The sequence below is a fragment of the Anabrus simplex genome, chromosome 2 (genome assembly GCF_040414725.1).
Source record: "Anabrus simplex isolate iqAnaSimp1 chromosome 2, ASM4041472v1, whole genome shotgun sequence".
Classification (NCBI taxonomy): Eukaryota; Metazoa; Arthropoda; class Insecta; order Orthoptera; family Tettigoniidae; genus Anabrus; species Anabrus simplex.
Genome location: NC_090266.1, coordinates 1,099,070,687 through 1,099,090,547, shown reverse-complemented (window position 1 = coordinate 1,099,090,547; position 19,861 = coordinate 1,099,070,687). Strand labels below are relative to the sequence as shown.

At 35.9% G+C, this 19,861-nt stretch overlaps 1 protein-coding gene across 1 annotated transcript in view; it reads left to right on the top strand.

Moving 5' to 3' along the window:
* LOC136864721 (protein FAM135A) overlaps positions 1 to 19,861 on the top strand; it is a 570,393-nt gene that overhangs the window by 226,412 nt on the left and 324,120 nt on the right. Inside the window, exon 6 of the mRNA XM_068226397.1 lies at positions 2,300 to 2,329. Within this exon, the coding sequence (XP_068082498.1) occupies positions 2,300 to 2,329 (30 nt within the window). The remainder of the gene's footprint in view (positions 1 to 2,299; positions 2,330 to 19,861) is intronic.

Below are 19,861 nucleotides of genomic sequence, written 5' to 3'. Positions count from 1 at the left end.
TATAACATAAGTTCAGCAGTCATAGATTAACTCTTCATCTTCTCTCCAATACTTTATCGTGAAGATTTCTGTATTCCGGTATATGCTCTCATTCTCCTCCTCATTAACAATATTATTTTTTAAGTGTCTACATTATTACTTTTATTTCATACTGCTTTGAAAAGGTAACCTGCTGAGTCATTAGATTTTATTCTGTGGTCTTGGGTTTGTGTATGCATAATAAGATAATATGACTATTTCAAAATAACTTGTGAAGCTTTTGTTGAATTACTAATGTATTTTTATATGGTCTTCTTTGTTCTCTGTTCTTCCTTAAACCAAAAAAGAAATTAGCTGGTTACATGTACATCATCCCAGAACTCAACCTCTCTGTATTAAAATGAAAATATTTAGTCTTGTAACAAATGCTGCTTTTGTTGACATTTGTTTCCTTGAAAAACCATTGACAGAAATGTCAGTTAGTTCAGTCCATCTCGCAACAATAAAGATGACCTATGGAGAAAGTAGTGTTTTTTATGGTTCTTGTATGGAGATAGTGGGTTAAGCACCAGCAAAGGGACATTGAAAGAAAGCACAGGCTGTCACTGGTGTTTGATGTAAATTATGGATACTCAGACACACTACAGGGCAATACAAGGTGAAGGATGATGTGGAATGCCCAGCATCTGATGACTTTTATGCTGTATATTTCACAATATAATATCTTTATTTGCACTGAACCTTTTTATCAGAGATTTTCACAGTTAATTAATTCATCACCAAAGTATCTACATTCCTGTTAGAAAATTCCACTTCATATCATCGTGATAAAATAGTTTCGTGAATTTACTACATTTTATGTGCATAGGATCTTAAGCCATTTTGTGTTTTAAATGCTTCCCCACGACGTAGTGTTTGACTGATGCAGCATACTGAGGTCTTAAAAGATAAAGACTATGAATCATTACATACCTTTTACTGGTATGTTTGAGAGATAATATATTTTACTGGTGCTAGTATTCAGATTTGTTATAAAAACATATTTTCTTAAAATAAATTGGAATACAGCCAGAAAAGATTATTTTTAAGATCTCTTCTGTTGTCATCTTGTAGATGGAGATTCAAAAGTTATAATTGTCTGTAAACTGCACTAGTATACAGGGTGGTCGAAAACAACGTGAACCTTGTGTATGCGCATTAGAGGGTTGGACATACTAATAAATAATTTGAAAAAAAATTATTCGCTATCTCGCGTCATCATTTTATCAACTGCTGCAGTTAGTGAATGAGATTGCTTCGTGGGCAAATTCAAATGGGCTTTGCAAGGCAGTGTTGCTAAATCTGCCTGAGAGCATCAATCGAAAAAATATTGGAGAGATTTGAGCACAGACCTCCGAATTGACAGGACCGCGCCTTAGCAGGTATGCTATGATGATATCAACTGGAAACCATGGTGTGTTTGTGTTTGATGCTGATTTCTTGGCATGACTCTCAAGCTGGTACTAAACCACGTGCATATTTGGCAACATCGCCACGCAGAGCCCATTTGAATTCGCTCATGAAGCGATCTGATTGGCCAACTTCAGCAGCTGATAGAATGAAAACAGCATGAGATATCAGATTCTTTTTTTTTTTTCAAATTATTTATCAGCATGACCATCCCTCTGATGCTCATGTACCTGGTTCACGTTGTTTTCGACCACCTCGTAGGTTCTTAATTTTATTTAACTAAAATGTGTTATTTTTAAGGCTCTATCATGCTCTCAGGTCACCAGAAGGGACCTGAAACAGGTTCATTAATGGAACATCTTTCAGAAGTTATTTTGTTCTCCTTGTATTTTTAAGCATAATATAACTTCTGTGATGCAGACATTTTCATATTTGATGTCCTTATTGTAATGATGAGGTAAAGGCAGAAAGTATACATATTTCTTTTTGTGAGGCAAACATTGCACAGGCATTGGATTATTATTTCATACTTAGAGTGACATATCTTTGAAAAGAGGTCTTAAAAGATAAAGGCTATGAACTATTACATACCTTTTACTAGTATGTTTGGGAGAATAATGTGTTTTGCTGGTGCTAGTATTCATATTTATTATAACAGCATATTTTCTTAAGATAAATTGGAATACAGCCAGAAAAGATTGTTTTAAAGAAATTATTTTTTATTTAGGTCACCATCTGTCCCTTCACGCGGCAGTGATCAAGGTGACAATTTATAGTATTGCTCGTCTTCATGATCCTTTCTTGCCAACCTACCAACCTGAACCTCACCCAATTCAAATGCTTTTTGTTTCTCTTCTTGCTGCATGCTCAGGAAAAGCATTCTGCATTATGTGCAGAGCTGGTGAGTTATATAGAAAGACAAGCTTCTTAGTTCAAATATTTTGGATCTGTCTTGTCTGTGTTGATAGTGCCAGTATTAAATAACAGCTCAGTTGGTGTATTTTATTTGCTTGTATGAGATACTCTTGCTAGTGGAATGCTATTTATTTTTATTATATTTCTTCTCTGTTATCACATAAATGCTGGCTATCTGACACTGCTGCATTGATTGTCACTGTCGTGTATTTCAGTACACATCGTGTGGCTAGGTTTCTCACAGATGATCTGGCTTAGTAATATACTGTACTTCCAAAGGGGAAAATTTTATGAAGTGGATCTTGTACACTGTCCTCCTGGAATCAAACAAGTTTTTCTTATTCGTGGTTTAAAACAAAGATTCAGTATAGGTTGTTTTCTGCACCTCATGCTTATATGATATACCACAATATTAGTGTCATACTGATACACTTCTGACATATCCGTTTTGCATAAACTGGTTCTGCCAAAGCCAGTACGGAGTAGCTTGCTGATATGAAGTTATGAAGGAACCATTCTTTTATTTAGGATTTAGCTTTGTTTGACATATATTTTTAACTGCTGGATATTCACCTATGATTTTGGCAAATTTGTTATTATTAAATTATAATTGCTTCCTGAAAACAGTCACTAAAATGAAATGAGAGTAGCAGATACAGACTGTGATGAAAATGCATAGAAGGGTGTCGCAAGTTTGTGCTAGGTATTAAAGAAAAATAGAACTTACGTATATTCCATATTATATAATTAGTACTTTCTATCAACAGTCTAAATCCACCAGATTCCCATAACACATGTCAGAAAAGATATGATTGCCATCTAGTACTGAAGAATTGAACTTGTTCCAGGGATATTGTGGTGGACAGAGGTGAAAGGAGGTGCGGGCATGAATGGGCCAAAATAGGACAATCAGAAGATTAATTTAAAACTTTAAAATTATAGCTATATTTCTTACGCTGCTATTATTATTTTTTTTTTTTTTGTTTCAAAAATAAACTTTACAGTTCAGGTACAAAAGTTCATAAGATTGGGTAACAATTTTAGAAAATCAAACAACAAGTAATTAAGAACTTTGAGCTGGAAGCTCCCTAATTATACATTCTCCAAGAGCGCTGCAGTTCCTTTCAAAAAACAGTGAAGGAGAGTAACCTCCCAATTTCTTTTACTTCACAAGGAGACAGAGTATTCAAAATATACCATGTTTCAAGAGCACCTTTTGATCCACAAAAATTATCTAGGAGACCACTCTCCAAACATTATACCACACCAGCCTTCCAAATGCACCATTTAACCTTTACATAGACCTTTGCTCTATTAAAATTTTACACTTGGAAACATAGTTCCAGAAAGGTCCAGGCCTATCAAAGGCACAACCTACATTTTACAATTCAAACAGTATTCACTCTCTTAGACACTCAACAGTCTAACCTCTTAACATAAAAGAATGAAATTGAATTTTACAGGTGTATCGAATACCCATTCTACCGGGCCTTTGTGGAAAACAACAGGTTTAAGTTACTGGCCCAAAAATCAAAATGATATGGAGGCGGACACTTGCACTCCTTGAAATTTGCAATTAAAAGATTAAAATCCTATATTTGGGCTTCTGGCCCAAAGTTACAGAGGCTAAGCCTATACTACCGAGGTGGCTAGATGGAGAGAATATTTAAATTACAAAAATTTCAAACTTAAAAAAGGTTACAAAATCATAGTCACCTCAAAATAAAGTTGATAGGGAACGCAAGAGGATATCATACTCTCTATTCCCTGATTTCAGCTAAGTTCTATTGACTTGTTTAAAAGTTACATTTTAGAAAATTAAAGTTACATTAGTAAAGATTGGAAACCTTCCCTCAAGCTAGCTTTCAAAGACTATCCCTTAGATAGGACTGCCATTACCTTGAGCTGATGGATTACTCTGCGATGGACGAGGCGCTCTGCCTCCTTTACACACACACACACACACACACACACACACACACACACACACACACACACACACACACACACTAGACTGGAGCGATGAATAAGACAACCTGGTTGAAAAATATGTCAGCTTTTATACCCGAGAGAAAGGATCCATAAAACTCTGGGTAATTAAATAGATACAAGACAGATGTAATTGGCAGAAAAATAAATGTACAAAATTTTCTGTTGGCCAGGATCCGGAGTTGGCGGGAAGAGATAGAAGTGTTGCAGACTTTAACATGCCAAAATCAAAGAATAAACACTTCAGTTTGGTAAACCTTAAAATAACAAATTACTTTGCAATCTTAATAGTCCCTCTTCACACCAGAGGGTATAACATAAGTTTTTTGGTAGAGACATCTGTAGAGAAAAGTTCAAACTTCTTGTGCTAGTAGTTGCGAGTTTTAATTTTAAGATGGCATTTTCCAAGGTGCTTCATTTAAATGAACGGGGCGGGTGTACCTCCTGGTACAGAACTGCTACATAATACACACACAGAATGTCGCTAATGTTTCCAATTCATGCCAAGTGTTGCCTATAGCACTTCAGCGACAAACTTGCCCAGTCTGGGTGTCTGTGTCCTTCAGTGCTTTGTTGAGAGTCTGTCATGGTGGTGTCGTGCATTATTTCCGATTTAGACACAAAGACAAACTTTGTGTTTCTTCTTTCCTCTATACTCACCAAGCATGGCTTCTAGATTGACTGGTGAAGTATTTTCCTATGTTTGCAACTGTGTTAAAGAGAGACTTTTAAATCGTTCCTTAGGATAATGTACATTTAGAGAGAAAAGTAATATTGCCATTGATGCTTTCACGGCCCGTACTTATAGACACGATATAGGCTTTTGGGCTTATGCATGTCAAGAAAATAAGGTGACATTATTTACTTTTTGCAGAGAACTTTGCTCTGCGTCATCAGAAGAAAATCTCAACTGTCCATGAGAAAGGCTTCTTGACACGGCATAAGCCCAAAAGCCTATATCATGTTTAAAGGTAATATTACAGTGAAACCCCTCACTTTGGACACATCTATATCCTGGACACCCCTTTTGATTGGACATATATTGAATGCACCATTCAATTTCCTATACATTTACATGTTAAAAGTTCTCTGTAAATTGGACACCCCTCAACTCTGGACACCTGGACAGCCATTAAATGACAGTTTGGACAGGTTCAAAGCTATTTTGTTTTGCTGTTTTGTAATGGTTTAGTGCAAGCAATTTTAACATTGTCGTTGGAAATGCTGCTTGTTCAAGACAGAGAGTCTTCCTGTGATTTGGCTTATAAGTATAACAATACAATCAAATTTACACCAAGTATGATGGTCCACGACACATTTGCATGATCCATGGTACTTGGATGGATGTGTCTAAAGAAAAATTTGTGAAATGTGTTAACTGAGAAATTGAGATATCTCCGTGAAGTCCTTCGTAGAGAATTGTGAGATGGTGTTTTTAGTGATTTCAGTAATGTGTTTAAAGTCCATGATGGTATTGCAGAAAAAATTATTGGATTGTTACAAAAAGTGATTTTTTTTGAAGAAAGATTGTCTTCAGAATAAGAAGAGAAACAGTTTCTGTCCCCAGGGAGCCACCTACTCATCAAAAAGCTGTGTATTAATTAGTTGAAACATTATGCGTTTGTGCACAACCAACCAAAAATGATTGAAACTCTATTTGGATTACATAGAAATATTTAATTGGAATTAGCACTTACAGAAGTCGAAAAATAAAACAATCCTGTGATTGATTTTTCGCTAAGCAGTAAATTGTGAGTACTGTACAGTATACAAAATAAAACATAAGACAATACTGTAGTGCCTTTTTTTTTAAGTTTTAGAATGCATGAAATTTAGTGTACTGTACTCTACATTAATTGAAAGAACCGCTGTCTTTATTATGTATATACAGTACACACTACGTCAGAGTGTTTCCTTACCTGCACTGTCAGTATACTTTTGAAATACTGTACACCCACCATGTTGATTGGACACCCCACTACATTGAACAGATTTGTAACAAACCGTAGGTGTCCATTTTAGAGGGTTTTCACTGTACTTTGAATGGCAGACCAATTCCTGAATTGAAGATTAAATCACATGGATGTTTTCAAAGACATTTTAATGTATTATTATATACAGAATCACCGTGGCTGTGGCGTATATTTTGGTAAAATCTTCCAAAATCACTAATACACACATTTATTATTACTATTCTTATAATTCTATTATTCTTTGTATAATTCTATACATTGGATATTGTATTTGGTAAAAAAGATATTTTCCCCCGTAAAAAATTAGTCGAACGCTCAAAAGAACTACATCCTCTCCTCGACTGTACCAGTTTCGAACTGACAGCACCAAGATTTTTCCCATGCCACACCACTGGAAAAAGCTTCTAATAATGGGGGGAAAAAATGAAATGGTTTCTCTGCTGTGGCTGTAATATTACATTGAACGTATTGTTTCAAAACCAAGTGTGTTGAAGGAGGGAAGATAGGTAAGGAATAATTGTTTCCATAATGCTTTACATCTTTTCCTAATTTGCTGCCGCAAATACAAAACAATCTTGGTCACCTCTGTTAAGCAGTTCCGTTCTTCCACTGATGAACATTATCATCACACTTTCTGCATCCATTGCAAAATGTCTTTCCATGTCTGTGAATTTATGTTACGTTTACACCTTTTATTATTTTAAAGTTTGCTATATGCTAGCTTGAACATGGCACATGAAGAAACTCATCACTGAAAAGATGGTTATGTTGCTTTATTGATGAATGAAAGTCCTTGCTTAAGTACACTTGTTACAGAACATGTTTTAATATTAAATGATTGCTTGGGGTAACCTTACTAATTCTTGTTAGGTACAGCATTCTAATTTTCACCATCAGCATCATCATTTAAGCTAATACCAGTACTGATTTACTATGTTTTTCTGCATTCTCCTAGAGTGTGTCTAAATTATTGTAATTTCTTAATAGCATTGAATATTGGCCCATTCTAAAATAAACCCTGAATTACTGTAATATCTGATAAAGGCTATGAAGAAACATTTTAATGTGAATGTGATAAAATATATTGTCGGTGCGACGTAAAGCCCTTAGCAAAAAAAAATATTTGAAATTTGCACATTGCCTATCAAGACATTTTTCGTGATACAGTAAGACCCACAATATCAACATGACATTTTTGCATATGATGGTAGCTTCTGTAGTGGTTGGTAGTATAGTGTGTTGTCTGAATATGAAGAGGAAAGTGTTCGTACAAACACAAACACCCAGTCTCTGGGCCAGAAGAATTAATCACACGCGATTAAAATCCCCAACCCGGTCGGGAATCGAATCCAGGACCCTCTTAACCGAAGGCCTCAATGCTGACCAAGATGTCGGATGGTGATTTCAACTAGTTTTGACATACTGAATTGATTGCTGAAGTCGTTTTTCCTGAATCATATACGCTTTTCTTAAAAATCACAAAATGAAATGCTAACAAATACATTTTAATGTAATAAAGAAAGTTACAAAATTAAAAATCTTTGAACTAAAGCTGATCAGTACTCCTATGTATTGTTAAGCAGATTAGTGTGTGAGGGCTGTGTTGATTTACGCTCTTGACCTTGTTGCATGTCTTTTTTCCAAGCATCAACAGTAGTCCACCATCATTGCTGTGTGTTCACTACCCCTGGTATAATTTCTCCACTTCCTTTATTTGTGGATGAAATTGTTCATCCTACTCATCATTCAAGGTTCCTAATTTATAATAACAGAGGTTAAGGTGAGGAAACAAAAAAATGGAGTTTACATCTGAGAACATACAGTCTTATCATATTTCTCCATATTTCTTGTGTTTTAGATTTCAAATAAAATTTCTTACTAAATTCATTGACAACACAAGAAGTCTGAAGTTGTACGTCATTCATAGTGACCAGAAACATAGTGTCCTTCATAACTTGTCTAATTGGAGATCAGTCGAATATTTTCTTTTTCATTTTAGAATCGAACAAAACTGAAATTTTCAACTTAAATTCTTGAAGCAATAACCATCGTTCCCAACACTTTTGTATGTTGTTTCATGATCTTACAGCATATATGCAAAGAAGGTAATAGCAGATTTTTAGGATTCACTAGACTGGCACAAATGACATTTTTCTCCCAGTGTTAAACATTTCCTCTCAGTCCCTTCTTTTATTGTCTGATGTTTATTTCTACTGTCCCATTTGGACATTTTTATAAAGCAAAGAAATGCTACTGGCCTAATTAGATACTGGAGATCTTTAGGTTTCACTGCAATGTCCATTGATGTTCCTTAGTTAATATTTTCTGAAGTTGATTGAAGATTTTTGTATGTTTCCTTCAGGCAAAGGGCACATAAATGCAGTTACAGATAGATACTTATGCAATATAACTACCTTGAGAAGTCATTTTGAAGCATCGGTAAATATACTCCCAAATTATACAAATTGCATCGGGACAATAAACCACATGGTCTTCAGGTCTCTCATATTTAGATACTTTTTATACCAATTTGTGGCAGAAGAATTTGATTTTGCAACCATGAGCATAGAAGATGCGGCCCGTAACTAGTTCTGCTATGCAGAGAGTCAAAATTTTCCTCTTGATTGTAGTAAAATACGATTTCTGTTGCCACCTGGATTTTAGTCTCGATCCCTATATACCATCTGTTCATTGTAAGATGCAAATCTCGTATCAGATCATTCAAATACCTAGTAAGTTGGCTGTGCGGTTAGGCTCATGCAGGTGTGAGCTTGCATTAGGGAGATAGAAGGTTCGAACCCCACTGTTGGCAGCCCTGAAGATGGTTTTCCATGACTTCCCATTTTCACACCAAGCAAATGCTGGGGGCTGTACCTTAATTAAGGCCACAGCTGCTTTCATCCCACTACTGTCCCTTTCCTATCCTATTGTCACCATAAGACCTGTCTGTGTTGGTGTGAGGTAAAGTACAACCTGTGACAGTAAAGTTCGGTGAATGAAGCCAGAACGGTCGATCCGGCCACACTGGCGACACGCAACGCTGCACCTACGTAGCAGCAGGTTTTGACCACCTACTCCCAACGTTGTTCTGTTGAGCATCATGTGTGTGCTGTGTAAGACCTGTTTGACACAGTGCGTGTTTAGTGCGTTGGTTCTGAACTGTGAACAGGAACATGAACGACCAAAAGATCAATGTATAGTTTTGTTATAAGGTTGGCAAGACACCGAAAGAAACGCATGTGATGCTGGTACATGTTTATGAAGATCAAGTACTGTCCTTGAAGTGTGTGTACGAGTGGTTCACCCGTTTTCAAGGAGGCCAGGAAAGTGTTTCTGACAACCCTCCTAGCGGAAGACCAGCGATTGCCATCAGTGACGAAAACATTGATAAGGTGAGGATATTAATCACAAACGGTCAGCGATTAACTGTGCGCATGATAGCGGATGAACTTCAGATTAACTGTGAATCGATGCGACAAATCCGTACCCAGAAGTTAGGGAAGAGGAAAACTTGTTCTTGTCTTGTGCCACATCAGTTGACTGATGATCAGAAGCAGGCACGTTTAGAGGCTTCACAGGATTTTGTCGAAGTAGCGGATGTGACACCAAATTTCTTGAACTGTATTGTCACTGAGGATGAAACCTGGTGTCTCAGGTACGACCCTGAAACGAAACGGCAAAGCATGGAATGGTGTTGTCCGGGATCGCCTTGTCGAAAAAAGATCAGAGCCAAAAAGTCACACATCAAAACGACTCAAACTCGCTTTGAAAGGAATGAGATTTGACGATATTCCTGACATCCAACGACATGTGACGAGGCTTTTGAACACCATCCCAAAGGAAGCTTTCTTGCAAAGTTTCCAGGACATGTATCGCCGATCTCAGCAGTGCATAGTTATGGGAGGGAACTATTTCAAAGGACAGAAAGTTCACTGTCGTGCATTGTTCATCTATGTTGATAGTACAGGACTATTCACTGAACTTTATTGTCACAGGTTGTAAATTGAAAGAAGAAAAAAACCATTCAGATTGATTTAATTAAAAACCTGGAGCTTATCTTCATTCTAGAAGTTATTCATATATTCCTTTAATTGCATCATTATCATTGTTATGATGAGAGTCTTTCCAGTATACAATGTCTTCTGGAATAGGCTTAAAGATTTTTAAAAATCATCCTTTCTCATAATTCAACAGTATGAAAGTGATGATGATATAAGCGATGCTTATGTTATTGGTTTTAAATCCTGCAATCTGCTTTCATGCTTTTGGAGATGTCTCAGCAGAAATGAGATGGGCAGATATGAGCACCTTCAAATACTATTAGACTGAACCTGGATCAAACTCATCAACTTGAGCTCAGAGCTATTCAGCACAACATGAGCAATGCTAATAACACCATTCGTTTTACAGTCGATCCTTCTGATGAATGGAGTGGAAGTATGACGTGTAAGTTTAATTGATGTATGCCTTTCAGTGGGCTGATATACAATAGCACCTCCTGGCTCTATGAGGGAAGTAATTGGTAACCACTCACTCATCCTTTTCCTCATACACATCTTAAGTGACACCCAAACATTATGTGACAGCTGATGGTGAAACTGTTAGGGACCCAACCATCCTTTGTGATGAGGGCTTAACTTAAGTATCAGTAAAATTCATACAACATTGAAGAATATCTAATCTCTACGTGTTACAAGAAGACCAGTGGCATTTTTCAAATTTGGCGCATTGTTTTCCTCATATATCATCTTATCTCGCCAAGACAACAGAATCGCAGGCCATCGTAGTTAAATTGTGCTAAACTTCAAATAAAGTGTGGTATTTACTTTTTTCAGTACCAGTATCTTTCCAATTTTAGTCCTTCTCTTGAAAAATCTGTGGAATATTTCTGAACTTTATGATGAGCCATGCAAGCTTTCTCTCTTAATGAGCTTCATATGTATTTACACCAATTCAGTTCATTAGTAGAACTATTCTAGTATTTTTCCTGAAATAAAACTATCTTTGTATAAGGTTATGTTTCCACTTTGATTGACATTTGGTACTGTAATTTGAAGGGACTCCCCTCATCATTCCATGCTTTTTAAATATATGCCCAGCATGATCACATCAGCAGCATGTTGGATTTTTTCCATTGAATAGTGCTCCATGACATTTTACAAAGCTGTTCACTAGACCATTTATATTAATCAAATTGCACCACCATTCTTTGACTACCTACATAATGAAATTTATATTTATGCACATGCTGCCTTAGGTAAACAGTTCTCACTTCCTCTGTAGATTTCCATGGAAGTCTAAAACATTTTTAACATTCTTGTCATTATTACTGAGAGTGATACTTTTGAATACGTATTCTTACTTATGGTGGGAGACATATTAGTTTTTACAGCTAACCTATGATATTATCCTTACTACTATATGGAATGGATTTGTTAAATGATTACAGTACTGTGCCTATCAGAAATTTTTTATGGTGAGCTTCAACTTCTATGTTTTTTATCACTATTGACATCTCAAGCACATGAAAATTGTGGGATCCCAGTAGCACATAATATTACACAGTTCTAATAAGCATATCGTTTCCTTTCCTTATATCTTAAAAGTTTAATGTACCTAAGAGAAAAATATTTGGTCACTGTGGTATAATATTCGTAAGCTTTACATATTGGCAGACATATTTATACATAACAATAACAAGAACAAGGGATGTATATACATTGTCCCTTTAGTGAGGGCAGCGGTGAGCAAATGATAACTCAGAGGTGCTCAGTAAGGACTGGCAATGATCATAAATTGTAGTAAATCTCAGGAAAAAATTATGAAGAGTTTGGCAAGAAATAAGGGTGAATAATCTTTAAAATATAAGCATGATTTATTTCTAAAAAATGAACTGAAAATTTGCCATCTTGTCTATCTGTGATTATGATCAGTACTGTAAAATTTTAAGTCCATCATGATCTTGAAGTCACATGAAATTAAGGCAAACAAATGTGATGGTACAGTAAAATTTCACCCTAACTATTTTAACAAACTAGATTAAAGCTTTGTTCTTGTGGATTATTCATTTAGTTAATAACTTTAGAATTTAATTGAGAAAAGGTCTGGAGCGTAATTCTCAAACAATCTGGAAAGATTGAATAATCGATGATGATAAACTTTTCAATACAAAATCTATTCGAGAATAATGAACATTGTCTGTCTGTCTGTCTGTCTGTCTGTCTGTCTGTCTGTCTGTCTGTCTGTCTGTCTGTCTGTCTGTCTGTCTGTCTGTCTGTCTGTCTGTCTGTCTGTCTGTCTCTTAGGTCATCAGCCCAGAGGCTGGTTGGATCCTCAAATAGCACCACCAAAGGTTATGCGGTTATAAGGAAACTGCAAAAACCAATGGCAGCACCCAAAATGAGGCGTATTAGGCATTATGGAATTAAATTTTACGCTATTTCAATTATTTACGAACATTACATTACTTTACCTATAAACATCAACAGAACTTGTGCTATTGTATAACTTGTGAACTGAATCGACATGCGAACCATGTATCTGTTCATAATTTATTAATGAATTCCTGTTCCATTAATTAATTAAATAATAAATTGAGTAAAACTTCAAGTTATATGGTCAACTAACTGAACTGAAAAATACCATTAGCTCCCATGACACAGAAACAAAATAAATCCACAACACTAAAATCTGGTAATAACATTGACATTTCTGTACTGTGAAATGCACACAAATTTTTGCCTATGTGGCATTTAAATAACTGGAATCACATAAAATAATCCTGGCAACAAGTTTGAAATAACTCTTAACATCTACACCATTTACCATAGCCACAATTCTACAAATGTCTATCTACAGAAGAAATCTACACATATTGACATAACGTGATAACACTCACCTGAAATGGAGTTCCGCACGTTAGACAACCGGGTGATATTTATCAATTCAACACATGGTCAGAAATGTAAGTGTGAATGACTGTAGAAATCGCTTTTCATACAAATTCAAATTCACAGATTTTATTAATGAAAATCTGCAAAACAATCTCAATAATCCTTAGCAACTATAATTAGGAAATGCTCCGGTACTATATGTTGTCTGTAACTTCCAACAAAGAGAGATCACATATGCAATGACTAATAAAATCATATCTTATCTTTCAACAAACAGGTTTAATAATTCATAAAGACTTCAAAAACATTATCACAATCACCTGACTTGAGAAGAAATAACTATCTTCCAAAATATCACACATCAATGACTGTATTGTCAATACTACATCACTAATTCTCCACATACGGGTTACACATTTCATTATGCGAAGACACTATTCTAACATTTATATTACAGCAATGAATTCCAATCATTACATCAACTGAGACTCAAATATATTTAACTGCAATCCAACACAGTATCTCAAGAAACACGTGGTCAGAAAATTTCCGAAGTATCACAATTACACCCAATTCCGTTTAATTCAATGTCAAAGATTCGACCTCGCACATAATAAAATTATCGTAATAATAAATTGGAAATTCTCAAATGAACCTTATCAGATATCTACTTTAACATTCCAATGAAATTGACTCCATCACCATGAAGCATAAAAGTTCCTAAATTTTACTGAAATATTGCTATTTGAAGACAAAAATATTACAGCAGGAAATTCATCAAAATGTTCTAAATTCACAGATGAATTAAAATTCCTTGAAGGTTTGATGATGACGAAAATATCACATGGATATGACTCTGATGATCTACCACTGTCACTACTGTTTAACCCACGGTATCAGTCTATCATCTGAAATCAGAAAAAATTATGTCCAATAATTGAACACCAGATTTCAATGATGCATATAGATGAATGCATACCAAACAAACTATGAAAAAATATGAGCCAATAAACTACAAGACCACACCAAGAGTAAGGAAAAATAAAGATACTACCCTGTGGAACAGACATATAGTGCAGTTTAATGTCGACTTAGCCTAGACTGGTGGTTTCATTCCGTACGATGGGGTTTCGTCCTCAGATGATTTATTCAGGGTTGGTACCCTGCCATCCTGATATCGTTGACTGCAGTCCTACGATTTTAGCACCACATGATGATTGAGAAGTTGCATATGTTGAGGAGTGCATCCTCATGATGTGATGTAGGCTGATGTCCTCTTCCCCGACGTCCATTCCTTGTAAAAAAAAATTCTGAAACTTGCACAAAATAATTAGTCATAATTCTGGCAAAAATCTTCTCTTCTGCTATTGCAGAATAATATGTACTTTTTCAACATATAAGATGATGTTTGACATCTGTTGGATTACTGAGTTAAGTTTATTCAGTGTTACACCTGGCAAAGCTTCCCTGTATAACAGCTGACAATGACAGACTGTGCTTGGCTCTGATCGGGAGTCAAATGAGTAGTTCTGTTGTAGAGCGTTGAATAGAGAGTGAGTGTACCAGTCGCACTGCATACAGCTTAGGAGGGTACTGTTCCACAACAAGCGGAAGTAGGCGTTCAGTTGACAGACACACATTATAATTCCCATGTAATTAGGACGAATGCACTTGTAAAAATATTCAGAAAATATATTTTTAAAAGTATTCTGTTAATTATTTCCATTAGAAATAATTTCTGGTAATTAGCGTAGCGCTAATTCACAATGACGATTACACAGGTAACTTTGTAAGTGGCACTGATATACGTCTTCCGATATTCTCGTAAATTAAGTTGTATAATTCTTCTGTTTTTGAATTGAGGTACAGCTGTCCTGAAGGTCGTATTTTATTGATTAATATAACTAGGGTTTAATTCTATGTCCCCTAAGCATGTATAAAAATAGGCACAATAAGAACAAGAAAAACATACAAGTGGATCAAGCTAACATCTGACTGGACAATTACAGACAATACTTATAAATCCTCCCAAAGGTTAAACAATGCACCAATGGGAACATTAATCCGACAAGAATGGCACAAAATTCCAGGAAACATTTTATCAGATGAGCACCTGACTAATGAATGATATTAACAATATGTTCCAACATACACGTTTTAACCTATAAAATATTACCATCCAACCATGCTCCTTTCTAAAGGAATATTCCAACCCAGCAAGCCCGGCATTATACCACGGTTCCGGTTTTGTAACTGTGTACTTACGACATAGGTGACCATAACCACCTTTGAACGAACACAACTGTATAAACCTTCAACCTAATGTTTCATCCATATACAGTTGGAGAAGTTCCAATTTACACTGTGGTCAGTTTCTAGTCAGTGTGAACAAAATATTTGCAGAAACTTTCATCCATACAGTAGGAGAAGTTCCAGTTTACACTTCGGACAATTTCTAGTCATTGTAAGGTAATTTTAATTGCTTCCTTGTCACAAATTCTGGGTTTTAATTAATGTACACATTGTAAACTATGTAAATATCACCTAAAGCACAACTTTTTGTCATTTTTTTAGCATAAGACCATTGTATTTAGTTTTAAGTTCTAATGTTTAATAGGTTTAAAGACTTGACCTTAAGATTATTATTAGGCTGAAGATGTCCAAAACTAGGGCGAAACATGTTCCTAATTAGTGTTTATAATTCATGTAGGATTTAATCACTACAGAATATAATTGTATTGAATAGGTGGACACAGTAAATTTTATTCTTGAAAAAATGTTACTTATTTGTAGTGTTTTCCGTAAAATTGATGAGTTTCTTCTCACTACCATGTGAAGTCTGTATGGTGGTGCACTCAGCTGAGTCTGTATATTCTTTCCATCTTTGAATGTCCGCATTGTATTCACTGTCATCAAGGAGGTCATGGATCTCATTGTCAAGGCATATAAGTCGACTCAAAATCTCCTGAAGTCTGTCTTATCTTATGATTATCCTCAAGTGATGTAGTGTCAGTAAATGTCTACTTCCGTGACTGAGCATGTAATATTACTCCTTTTCCTCATACGTTTTTGTTTAAGTTTGTTTTGTTTTGGAGTCACCGCCTTTCATTCTTGCCTCTTGAAAAGACTTAATGATCTGCTGTACTGTACCATGCAAAGCACTGAAAAACTATTTGAGCTGGCTTTAACTGGCTTTGCATGATGGTAGTGTAGGCATATGTATCATCAGTTCAGAAGCTGACGATGTACTGGTTTTGCTTGACAACACTAGATAGCACCACGTGTCAGACACAAGAACGTGGCAGCCGTTAATGGATTCAGGTTAAATAATGTTATTACCTCTCATACTAGTATACACCTATCAGTATAATCAATGTGTGCAATTACTCAAGAATCAAATTTCATGACAGTTGATAGCAGTTAGTGCCGAAGAGTACGGTATACTTATCTTAACAATATGACTTGGGGTGTTGCACTACTATTATCATCAATCGCCTATCGTGCAGTACGATGAGACTGTATCGTGTTGTACTTTAAGAATTTACTGGGTTACTTTACAGTGTGGAACAGCACAAGATTATTTAAAATAATTTTTGGGAATATACAGGCAGTAACTGTGACTTACCTGTTGCCCTTGGAGGAACACAGAAGTTGTACTTGCCGGTCATGCATTGTCTTCTTATCGTGATGCGTTATAACAAGTTATATGTATGAGCAACCACTTGATTCAAACTTTATTTAATTCTTGCAAACATGATTGAAGATCCTTTTTGATGATATAATCCCCAATTTTTTCTGGGGCTTCGGCACCAAAAATTATGTCGTGAATAGGAGAGGAAATAACGTTACTTGTAAGCTTTATGTAACTGTATTGTTAGATATTTATACACAACAATAACAAGAACAAGGAGTATATATTTAGATTTACACATATTGCCCACCAGGTTGCATGGCAAAGTCCAACATACTCAGACTAGTTTCCCGACAACTATATCAGTCTGATGCATTATGCCTATAGTCCATGTTTACTAACAAGAGTTAGCTAGTACTTTTGATTCTAAACTTATCCCACATGGAAGTACAGGCTACTAGCAGAATACAAGATAATAGAGTTGGGTTTTCATGACATGGCAGTGCAGTGAATTCATTTGTGCTTCATAGAATGTCAACTTGCCACATGTCCTATGGGACCAGTTTGAAGAATCCACATATTTGTTCTACTGCAGGTTGGCCATACCAAGCAAGATGTTGCTGCTCAGAGTCCTGTGAACCTATCCTCCTCCATTCATCTCACATGACCCCACCACTGAAGCTGGTTTAAGCATATAGCTTCATCAAGTGGATTTATTCCTACCATAGTTTTATCTCCTCATCCTGGGCTCCATTCTACCATTGTTCCCACATGTTTGTACATGCTATGTAAATTAATTTTCATCCAAGAACTCGCATCTATTTTACAGAATATCCTTGATCACAACTGTGAGATCACTGCTTTAGCTTTGCTACACTTTGATTCAATTTTGCTTACTATACTACCATCCTACCTCTTGAGAAGACTTAATGCTCTGTTGTACTGTACCATGCAAAACGCTGAAAAACTATTTGAGCTGGCTTTAACTGACTTTGCACGATGGTGGTGTAGGCGTATGTATCATCAGTTCAGAAGCGGTAAGAACCAGATAAGTGGAGTTATCTTCTTAATATTCTGAATATCTATATATATAAAATAAGAGTTTTCTCTGTACATTGCTCAGAATTTGAAAAGAATGGTATTTCTGTATCCGTCATGTCCATAGTAACAAGGAAATGCACTTTTTACTTTTCCGTAATTTCTGTCTGTCTGTCTGTATGTATGTATGTATGTATGTATGTATGTATGTATGTATGTATGTATGTATGTACACGCATCACTAGAAAACGGCTAAAGAGAACTTAATGAAAATTGGTATGCAAAGTCGGGCAATAAGTCGCTACATTCTAGGACATAAATAATTGTGTTCACACTGATGGAAATGGTAGTTTAAGGGAAGGCCAGAAAGGTAATTTTCAGTTATTTATGTTATTAGTGGTCCAATCTTAATAACAATTTGTATCCAAAGTTGGGGAATAAGTCACTACAATGTAGACTATAAATAATTTTATTCATGCTGAGTGAAATGGTAGTCTAGGGGAAAACCTAAAACTGTTATTCTTAAATATTTTCATTATTAGTGGTCCTATCTCATTGGAAATTGGTATGCGAAGTCGGAGAATGAGCCACTACAATCTAGACTATAAATCATTTAAATTACTCTGAGTGAAATGGTAGTTTAGTGGAAGGTCTAAAACTTAATTCTCAAATATTTGTATTATTGGTGGTCGTATCGATAAATACTACATAACCAAAGTTTTATAGAATTAAATTTCTGACCACTTATGTCATACAATTTTACCGTACTGGCTGTGGTAAATCAGATATTCATGAAGTTGTATCTTTGTTGCCAAGTCCATATCAACGCCGAGTCACGAGAAAATGGGTTAACAGAATTTAATGAAAATCACTATATAGAGTCGGGGAATAAGAAACTACAGTCTAAGCTATAAACAATTTTATTCACCCCGGATGAAACTGTAGTTTAGGGGAAGACGCCTAAAATATAATTTTTAAATACCTATGTTATTGGTCCTATGGAAAAGTCTTACGTAACAAAAGTTATAGAGAATACAATTTCCGAACATTTATGTTTTATTCAGTTTCAACATACCGACTATGATAAGAGTGGTATTTCAGAGTCGGAAGAAAACTGAATGTGAAGGCTTACAATATTGAAAGGGCATGACATTGATCAACAATAAGATTACATTGACCATTGTTTGTTGTGATGTTCTTTGTCTCTTATGCTGCCTCTCAACTCCGATAGATGGGATTACTGCTGCGTACCGAGTATAATAGCCTGACTGAATATTGGCGGGAAATAGCCGGGGAGTCAGAAAACTTTCCTCTTTAGCATGCCATTCCTTTGGTTCATACATCTATATATATATAAAATAAGAGTTTTGTCTGTACATCGCTCAAAATTTAAAAAGGATGGTATTTCTGTATCAGTCATGTCCATAGTAACAAGGAAATTCATTTTTTTAAATTTTCTGTAATGTCTGTCTGTCTGTCTGTATGTATGTATTTATGTACACGCATCACGAGAAAACGGCTGAAGAGAATTTAATGAAAATCGGTATGTAAAGTCGGGGAAAAGATCTCTACAATCTAGGCCATAAATAATCTTTTTCACGCTGTGAGAAATGGTAGTTTAGGGGAAGGCCTAAAATGTAATTTTCAAATGTTTATGTTATTAGTGGTACTACACTGACTGACAGAGCAAATGCAACACCAAGAAGGAGTGGTCAGAACTTTATGCCAATTGCAGGGTAGACTGACGTCACTGAGGTATGCTCATGATGTGAAATGCGCCGCTGTGCTGTGCACGTAGCGAACGATAAATGGGGCACGGCGTTGGCGAATGGCCCACTTCGTACCGTGATTTCTCAGCCGACAGTCATTGTAGAACATGTTGTCGTGTGCCACAGGACACGTGTATAGCTAAGAATGCTAGGCCGCCGTCAACGGAGGCATTTCCAGCAGACAGACGACTTTACGAGGGGTATGGTGATCGGGCTGAGAAGGGT